This window comes from Herpailurus yagouaroundi, unplaced genomic scaffold, assembly GCF_014898765.1.
Source record: "Herpailurus yagouaroundi ecotype Mexico unplaced genomic scaffold, PumYag 100, whole genome shotgun sequence".
NCBI classification, from domain to species: Eukaryota; Metazoa; Chordata; class Mammalia; order Carnivora; family Felidae; genus Herpailurus; species Herpailurus yagouaroundi.
The window spans coordinates 80,050,837-80,061,001 of NW_024412391.1; the positions used below are offsets into that span (position 1 = coordinate 80,050,837).

Consider the following 10,165-nt stretch of genomic DNA (forward strand, 5'->3'; position numbering starts at 1 on the left):
AAAATTCACATAATATAAAAGTAACCATTAGCCATTTTAAGCATATAACCTGGTGACAGCACATGCACAGCGTGAGCTAACCACCACCTCTATGGAGTACCAAGACATTTTCATCACCCCAAAAGGAAACCCTATGCCTATTCGGTAGTCACTGTCCATACCACCCTACTCCCAGCTCCTGACAACCATTAATCTCCTTTTTCTCCATATGGATTTACCTATACTAGATATCTCACATAAATGAAATCAAACAATATGTGACCTCTAGTGTCTGGCTTTGTTCTTATAGCATAATGTTTCTGAAGTTCACCCAGGTTGTAGCAAGTATCAGATTTCATTCCTTTTTATGGCTGAATAATATTCCATTGTATGGGTATACCAACTTTCTTTGTCCATTCATCAGCTGATGGACATATGTTTGTTTCTACCTTTTGGCTATTGTAAACTGTGCTTCTATGAACATTTGTGTACAAGCATTTGCTCGAATACCTGTTTTCAATTCTTTTGGGTAGAATGATAGAATTGCTGGGCCATATGGGAAATAACTAGTCCTTTACTTTCTCTCTCTGCCATATTTTTGACAGAATTTCCATTATTATAGTTATCCCAGCTGGAGATATTTAAAAGTGTACCTATTTCCCCTATTAATTTTGAGCTCCTAGAGGCCAATGCCTATGCCTCTTTCTTCTTTGACTCTTTTGTGGTGCCCAGTACAGTGTTTCATATACACTATATGTTGTTTGTCATTTGTTGTGAAGAGCCTCAAGAGCCAGACTGAGGTTTTTGGATTTTATCCTATTGGTAACAGAGAACTGCATAAGATTATTTAATTTAATTTTTAATTTTTTAAATGTTTATTTATTTTTGAGAAAGAGACAGAGTGCGAGCAGGGGAGGGGCAGGGAGAGAGGGAGACACAGAATCTGAAGCAGTCTCCAGGCTCTGAGCTGTCAGCACAGAGCCTAATGTGGGGCTTGAACTCACAAACTGTGAGATCATGACCTGAGCTATAGTTGGATGCTTAACCGACTGAGGCACCCAGGTGCCCGCACAAGATTATTTTAAAGAGAGGAGTGACAAAATCAAATTTGTTTGGTTAGATGCCTCTTATTTCTTAATTACTTTTTTTATTATTATTTTAAATATTTTCTTTTTTATTTTTTTAAATGTTTATTTATATATTAAACAATTTAAAAAAAATTTTTTTTATTTTTTGAGAGAGAGACAGAGTGTGAGTGGGGAAGGGGCAGAGAGAGAGAGGGAGAAACAGAACCCGAAGTAGGCTCCAGGCTCTGAGCTGTCAACACAGAGCCTGATGTGGGTCTCGAACCCACAAGCTGTAAGATCATGACCTGAGCCGAAGTCAGACGCTCAACTGACTAAGCCACCCAGGCACCCCTTTATTTATTTTTGAGAGAGAGAGTGAGCAGAGGAGCAGAGAGAGAGAGAGAGAGAATGAACAGGGGAGGGGCAGAGAGAGAGGGACAGAGGATTCAAAGCAGGCTCTCTGCTGACCGCAGAAAGCCCAATGTGGGCCTGAACTCATGAACCTTGAGATCATGACCTGAGCTGAAGTCAGATGCTTAACCAACTGAGCCACCCAGGTGCCCCATCTTAATTTCTTTTTAAATCAAAATAATTTTCTCTTTTATTTGTAAGTAAATTGTGCTATCACAATTGTTGTGCTATCACATTGTTGATGATAAGTTAGCTTCTTGGAAATAACCTACATATTTAGGTAGCAGTCGAGAAATAGTTTAGTATTTTATTATACACAAAACTCAGTTCAAAGAAGACGGGTTTGTTTTTGAGGGCATGGCTACAGACATGGCATACACACTCATTTTTGTACCCTGTGAATTCGTCCCATTTCCAGTTATCATAGATACCAAATTCAGAATTAAATAAGGAGAAACAGAAATTAGAAGTCAATTTTAGAAGTATTTATAAGGCTTCTAAAGTTTAGTAGATAGTAAAGCAGATGGAGTCAAGTTCCCACATATAATTTTAACCCTAATTTCATTGTTTATATCAAGACTCCCACTATATGGAGCTGCTCCCAAAATGCCAGTTCATAATTACATTTTATTTTAAAATACTTGTCAGAGTTTAGTCTTGGCAAGAAGCACTTTCTACCCTTTGAACTTTCAGACTGCTGAGCTGAGGGAAATGGCTAGAGTTTTCCTTTGAACAAAAGCCTACATGGATTTTTTTGAACTTCTTATTTATTCAAATGTTCTGAATACAAATGAACCACCTTGGTTGGATATTTATTATTGTTCACCTGCCTTGACACGGAAACTGCAAGCACTATGATAAATGGGCTGAAGGGTCTGGTTCCACTGTGGTTCCCTTCTGCTGAAATCTTATTTTGAAAATTTCTCACTGCCACCCTCCCTGATGAATGTCAGCGTCTGTTCTCCCAAGCCAGTGGTATTCAAAAGGACCTGTTTTTTAATCGTAAACTTAAAATTGCAAGCACACAACAGTGCTTTCATTAAATGGGGGTTTTGGTTGACTCATTATGAAAGTGTGTAAAGCAAAAGCAATTAGGAAGTTTTAACCACAAAAAGACTCTAGACAAAAAGGACACAAAGGTGATGTGAATAAAACTCGATGAAAGCTCAATACTTCATGCTTCAAATGTGAACAGAGTGTATGTGGAGGCAAAAATGGTCATTTCTGCACCTGAAAACATTTCATATACTTTTTGGGTACCTGGTGCCTAGTAAGGTGCACAGAAAGGGGTCATTTAAATATGGGTTATAAATATATATTTTAGCATCTAGCTTGTGCTGTCACTATGTACCATGTTGGATACAAACCAAGGAATGGTTCACTGAGTTAGAGAAAATTTAACTTTTGCCTTCCAGCAATTCATGCCTGTGTGGGTTTTAAGAAGGGTGCTAATTCTTTTACTGAAACATGGACTAGACAACACTATGAAGGCAAAATCTTCTCTTTGCAAGAAATGGTTGAAGGCAATTTGAAAGGTAGGTTTAAACCATTCTGAGAGTGGGCAGGCCTCTTCAACAGATATACTTTTTTTTTATGGAAATAAAAATGACACGGAGTACAAATAGCATGATGGTCTAAGTTCTGTACCTTTAAAATTGGAGGAGGTATACTTTAAAGTGACACCCCAAACCAATAGGTGAAAATATATACATTTCTCTTGTTCAAATTATATTGCCTTGTAATTTCTCTTGCTCAGATTTCCAAATTGTATTTCCCTATGCATCAACACAGCCCAATGGACATTACCAATGGTAAGTTTGGTGATTTCCATGACACTGGGGCACTGTCCTGTGACTTTACTGCATACTTCTTTAAAGAGGATTATTTCCATATGGGAACTTGCTGAAACAAGTCTCAGTTGTTAAAAAAATTTAGCTCAAGGCCTACAACTTATCTTCAGGGTTGTTTCCTAGTTAATCCAATTCTTAGCTGAGAACAGGAGGAAATTAGAGGTCCATTAATGAGAAAGCCTGGTGGGGTGCGTGATTGGCTCAGTTGGTTAAGCGTCCAACTCTTGATTTTGGCTCAGGTCATGATCTCACAGTTTGTAAGTTTGAGCCCCACATAGGGCTCCATGCTGTCAGTGAGGAGATTCTCATGGCATTTTCTCTCTCCTTCTCTCTCTGCCCCTTCTCCACTTGTGTGCATGCGCGCGCTCTCTCTCTCAAAATAATGAACTTAAAAAAAAAAGAGAGAGAGAGAGAGAGAGAAAGCTTGGGGCTGTCAACAATACCATAATGGTTAAGGTTTTGGTCATAGGTGTCTGTGTGATTGGCCAGTAGGCCTTTTCTCTGCCTATGCTAACTACATGGAGTTTTGACAGCTAGGCTTCTGTTCCATAGCTTAGCTTTCTGGCTGTAGATGAGTGACTCAGATTTTCTTTCCCAGAAATATGGAATTAAGAGTTCCAGCACATGAGAACTGTGATTTGCTGAGTGAGAGTAAAGTCAGCATGATAAAAATGGGGGTCCACACTCCTTTTGCTGAGGTCCTCACACTTTCTAGGTGGGGTCCATGCAACTTCCCCAGTATGCTTCCAGTAAGCTCTTCTACTTTTTGGTAAGCCTCTTTATATTTCCTGCAACATATAATCTTAAATAATACAACTGATTTTGGCTGAAAAGTTTTTCCTGAGCTATTTCTCCCTGCCCTATTCTTCTACACACAATCCTCCCACCGTCCACAATGGCAGCTTTCTGGTTGTGCTGGCCGAACTGTTAGCTCTATCTTCTTGAGGACATTTTGCTTAGTAATGCCTTTTTTTTTTTTTTTTTAAACAGTTGGGATTTTCCATTGGGATAATATCCTGGTTTAATAGCAAGAATTACCAAATGATGTACTTGAAAGCACAAAATATTCAAGTCCTTAGCAGTCAAATTATAAAAATTATGTTGATGATATGATGAGAAGCAAATGGATTTATGTTCAAAGAGAATGCAGACATGTGAAAATTCACTTTCACCCTTTTGGAAAAGTACTAGGTATTAGTAGTTTTGCTTGAAGACCCAAGCCTTCTAATTATGCTGAGTTTCACATTGGGAATGTAAATCTATTTCCATCTTGAAAGTATATTAGTACTTTCTTCTTTTCTTGACATCCCCTGAAAGAATGAGTTCTTTCTTCTGAGAGAAAAGACAAATTCAGAGGCAGCCTGCTTTGTTGACTTCCTCTCTTTGTTCACTTGTATTATAAGTTTTATATTTTGAACCATACTTTTCATTTCATTTCTATTAGAATTGAAGTCCTTTATCTCCAAATAGCTTTCAACAGAAGAGTCAAATATATGTAACAAGAATGCTGAGAGAGGTTGAAAAAGCAGAAATGCCTGGGGCGGGGGGTGGGGGAGAGAGTGGAGCAATTTTTTTTTTAAGAGGCTATCAAGATTTGAGTGGGGTTCCATCCTCCAGCTGTGCCCTCTCCCTACACAAGGGACACAGGTAGATGTCTGAAAGTCATAAAATTCTTTTTTTTTTAAACGTTTATTAATTTTTGAGAGAGAGAGACAGAGAGAGACAGAGCACAAGCTGGGCATGGGCACAGAGAGAGGGAGACACAGAATCCAAAGCAAGCTCAGCTGTTGGCACAGAGCCTGATGTGGGGCTTGAACTCGTGAACTGTGAAATGATGACCTGAGTTAAAGTCAGACACTTAACCGACTGAGCCACCCTGGCGCCCTGAAAGTCATAAAATTCTAACTGCATTTATATTGGGAGGTGGGGCAGGAGGGGGGAGAATTACATTAGGAGAGAATCGTATTTCTGTTGCTTCTTAAGTGATCTAATAAAGACCCATGGGGATACAAACCACTACAGGGTGGAGTCCATGGAGCGCTCTTTTAAATCTATCCTCAAACTATAAGTGAGTAGTGTCAGCTCAGTGTCCTATGTTTTGAACATCCAGTGATCTGCTGAAGCAGAGAATGAGGAAGAAACGTAAGCTGGAAGATGCCCCTGACGAAGTGGCAAGTCAAGGATGACATCAGTGAGAAAACCGTCCAATGAGAAAAGTGCGGTGTCCTCACCCACAAAGGTGCAGCTTCCCGAAGTGCACGACCTCCCTCCTCCAGCCCTGGGTGGTCCCCGCGTAGTAGGTACTGCTCGGGTGGTGCTCAGTGGAGCACAGGGAGCTGACATGGCTGCTGCTGTGGTAGCACAGGGGGAGTAGCAGGTGCCAGGTCGCCCCAAAGTCCCTTGAAAATTCCAGTCTGACCGGATCAGCAGATGAGCTATCAGTGGAGCAGCCAACATTGATCTTGGGGAAGAAGAAAAAAAATCATACAAATTACTTCGGAGCAACAAGCCTTGAAATGATTCACCACTTCATTATTTTCTCGAGAGTCCATTTTCCTGGGAACTGTCTTGCTGAAATATTTAACACTCTAAAATTCTGTTTTGCCTAACTGAGTAATATCATATATTACCTTCAAATAATAATTTTTTCATAAAGAACCTCAAAGGACCTCATAAAAATTTTATTTTCCCTCATTTTATAAAAAGCTAGGAAGTGGGGAAGGCAGAGTGTGGCAAAGAGTCCAAATTTTACCTCTGGCCTACTTTCATAGCCAAGCCAAGGAAGTCGTAATGAAAAGACCATTTCCTTATTTCTAACCACTAGCTGTTTGTTTATTTATTTATTTTTTTTTCAGTCTGCTAAATAGGAAGAGCTTCTTTAAAAAAAAAATTTTTTTTTTTAATGTTTATTTATTTTTGACAGAGAGAGACAGAGCATGAGCAGGGGACGGGCAGAGAGAGAGGGAGACACAGAATCCGAAGCAGGCTCCAGGCTCTGTGCTGTCAGCACAGAGCCTGACGCAGGGCTTGAACTCACAAACTGCGAGATCATGACCTGAGCCGAAGTCGGACGCTCAACCAACTGAGCCATCCAGGAGACCTGGAAGAGCTTCTGTTTTCCTTCTTGTGACACCTTACAAATAACCCCCCAAGTTTTGCATGTGAAGAAACTTTAATATGTATTCAATATTAAAACAAAATATAATTACTGTCACCATTTCCCTGGCACAGGGAGAGTGTTTCTCAGAAAGATCCTCTTAATCATTAGGTAAATAACCACTTCATTCCTTTTTCCACGCTTTCAAGTAAATAAACTAAAACTTAATTAAATAAATGCATATAATTCTTTCTATGAAATTTTCCCCTCTTGCAATTGAGATTAATATTTTCTTGCTGTTGTAGCAACTGGATATATTTATAATTTTTGTATTTATAATTTTTGTTGTTGAACTTACTCCTTGTGCCTTTTGATGAGTAAACTATCAACATTTGATAAACTTTTCAACTACAGGCATTTGTTTCTACCTAGATCCTTTTGATAACAGAACAGGGCCACAGGCACTACTTTTTATTAACATTTAAGCATCAATTTAGAAAATATAATAGTTATTTAAGTAACTTAAAATAGAATTAGAAAATAAAACAAAGTTTAAAGTAGATACAGAATAATTTCTCCACGAAGGCATCATTTGGTCTCTGAACTTTTGAGAGGCAAAAGAGAAGTCTAATTTAGAGGCTACAGATAGTTAATCTAAAACAAATATTCAATGGGAATGCAAGCTGGTGCAGCCACTCTGTAAAAACAGTATGGAGTTTCCTCAAAAAACTAAACATAGAACTACCCTACGACCCAGCGATTGCACTACTAGGCATTTATCCACGGGATACAGCTGTGCTGTTTCGAAGGGACACATGCACCCCATGTTTATAGTAGCACTATCAACAATAGCCAAAGTATGGAAAGAGCCCCAGTGTCCATCGATGGATGAATGGATAAAGAAGATGTGGTACATATATATACAATGGAGTATTACTCGGCAATCAAAAAGAATGAATCTGGCCATTTGCAACTATGTGGATGGAACTGGAGGGTATAATGCTAAGTGAAATGAGTCAGTCAGAGAGAGACAAAAATCATATGACTTCACTCATATGAGGACTTTAAGAGGCAAAACAGATGAACATAAGGGAAGGGAAACAAAAATAATATAAAAACAGGGAGGGGGACAAAACAGAAGAGACTCATACATATGGAGAGCAAACTGAGGGTTACTGGAGGGGCTGTGGGAGGGGGGATGGACTAAATGGGTAAGAGGCACTAAGGAATCTACTCCTGAAATCATTGGTGCACTATATGCTAACTAATTTGGATATAAATTTAAAAAAATAAAAAATAAAATTAAAAATATAAAAAAATTTAAAGACCCATATGAAAAAAAAATAAAACAAATATTCACAATTTTGTTGATGCAATTAGGCACTATTTTATGTCTTCCCAAAGGTTGATATAGACCTCAGCTACGAAACAAGCACCTCTGAAAGTTAATGATATTGAATGCTGGCACAGCACACCCTTGCTTCTGCTGATTTTATCTAAGTCTTCAAAACACATAAAAGTTTTCTTTTATACATTATTAATTTGCTCTCCTCAAAATTATAAGGGGTCCATGAATATTAATGAAATACACAAAAATTATAAAAATAGTGTGGTGTTAAAATTCACGGCACCATGATACACATCATAGAAATGTGCTGGCAGGGTATAATGGTCATTATGTTGACTGGGTCTGAAACGCATAAAAACCGTGAAAACAATAACACAAGATTAGCATGGCTATTTTCATTTTTAAAATGTTTAAAATAATTTATTTCAACAACTTCCCATTGTAGTAGGTGGGAGACTATGTAATACATAAAGGACAAAAATTCAGAAGTAAGCCTTAGTAGGACAATTGGTTCTGCTAATAAAAATGAATTGTGATGTAAAACCTTTTTTGGTCCTTGCACAAAAATGGGAAGTTATAATGCATGAAATTATCTGAGATTTTCCTTCGCTTTCCTGGCTTTTGTTCAAGATACAACTGAAAGCATTTCTGATAGAACAGAGTCAAGTACCTCAAACTGGATGATGGTGTTCTCATTCACATCCAGGTCACGAGTGGTAATGGAATGCTCACCAACTTCATTTGAAACAAATACCATAGCTGAATCTTCCTCACTGTTACATAAGAAAACCAGAAATCCATTAGGGCAAAAGTTCATCATGATTTGTGTATAGCAGTGGTTTTATTTTTAGCATCTCAATTAAAGACTTACGGGGCTCCTTTCGAAGAATATGGGCAATAAAGACCAATGTTACCACCAGGATAGAAAAACCAATTGTCTTCTCTGGGTCCAAAGTCAAATGTATCCAGAAGCATCAGAGGGTTGTTTAGATTATTCCCATCAATAATGAAGTCGTCAACAATCCAGATTTCTTCTTTTTTACCTAAGGCATTTTTGGGTTAAAAAAAGGTTTCCAATGGTACAAATCAGAGACATATTTTTGCTCAAGGGAAGAAAGTAAAGGATAGAAGGCAATCAGTGACAACGGGTTAGATATAGGCCTTCCAGAAAAAGAAACAGAAACTATATAACAGTGTACCTACAGTGGTTCAAGTAGGAGAAAAAATTAAGTTTTCAGTCATATTAAATTGACATAGCATGGAACAGCCTCACTGATTTCAGGAAGCTGAGACAAACAGTTTGTGAAAGTGTGCTGCCTTTCAGTTACAGTGGTGCTAACGACCCCCCCGCCCAACCCCCAAGAATGGGATTTGAGTTATGTTTTCATGGTTTAGTGGAATCTGTAAGATATCTAAATCTGTGAAGATGGGCGATCAAGCCTGTGGATTGTAAACTGAGGTACACTAGTCTATCCAAGGAGAAACTCATGACCTTTTATTTTATTTATTTATTTATTTATTTATTTAATTTTTTAAATGTTTACTTATTTTTGAGATAGAGAGTGACAACAGGGGAGGGGCAGAGAGAGAGGGAGAGAGAGAGAATCCCAAGTAGGCTCTGCTCTGACAGCAGTGAGCCTGATGTGGGGCTTGAACTCATGAACTGTGAGATCATGACCTGAGCCAAAGTCGGTCGCTCAACTGACTGAGCCACTCAAGTGCCCCAACTAATGAGCTTTTAGAGTCAACCCATGACTTAGCATCATGCTTTGGTCAGGTCAAAGGACTGTGGTCACTAAAACATTGGCCTAATGCATAATTTTATTTAATTGTTAAAAACTACACAGAAGAGGGGCGCCTATGTGGCTCAGCTGGTTGATTGATTGCCTCTTGATTTTGGCTCAGGTCATGATCCCAGAGTTGTGGGATCGAGCCCCATGTTGGGCTCTGTGCTGAGCGTAGAGCCTGCTTGAGATTCCCTCTCTCCTTCCAACCCTCTCCCGCGCGCTCTCTCTCAAAAGATTAAAAAAAAAAAAAAGTACAAAGAAGAAAATACCCTGTGTTATATACATTTTTTTTCTTAACACTTTTCAAAAGTTTTATGTTTATTTGAAGCGACATGGGAATGTACAGAAAACCAGTAAAATCACTACTTAGGCTGTCATAGAATTTGATTCAGCAGCATAGGCTGGGTGTTTAAAGATATTACTGAGTAGATAAGAAGGGCAAACCCAGGCTGCTTTTGCAAAGCACTGTTTGGACTGAAGGAAACAAGGAGACAAGACCATGCCAACCAGAAACATCAGGATTCCCCAAGGTTGCTTCCTCACTGATTTTTACTTTTACTACAGTTCTTAAAAATAAAATAAAATAAAATAAAATAAAATAAAATAAAATAAAATAAAATAAAATA

General features: G+C 38.4%; 1 protein-coding gene across 3 annotated transcripts in view; it reads right to left on the bottom strand.

Annotated features, from left to right (window-relative positions):
- RELN (reelin) overlaps window positions 1–10,165 on the bottom strand; it is a 532,794-nt gene that overhangs the window by 71,845 nt on the left and 450,784 nt on the right. For all 3 annotated transcript variants that reach the window (XM_040472867.1, XM_040472866.1, XM_040472865.1), the window contains exons 39-41: window positions 8,624–8,795; window positions 8,423–8,525; window positions 5,539–5,768 (exon numbers count right to left, since the gene is read on the bottom strand). In XM_040472867.1, the coding sequence (XP_040328801.1) occupies window positions 5,539–5,768; window positions 8,423–8,525; window positions 8,624–8,795 (505 nt within the window). The remainder of the gene's footprint in view (window positions 1–5,538; window positions 5,769–8,422; window positions 8,526–8,623; window positions 8,796–10,165) is intronic.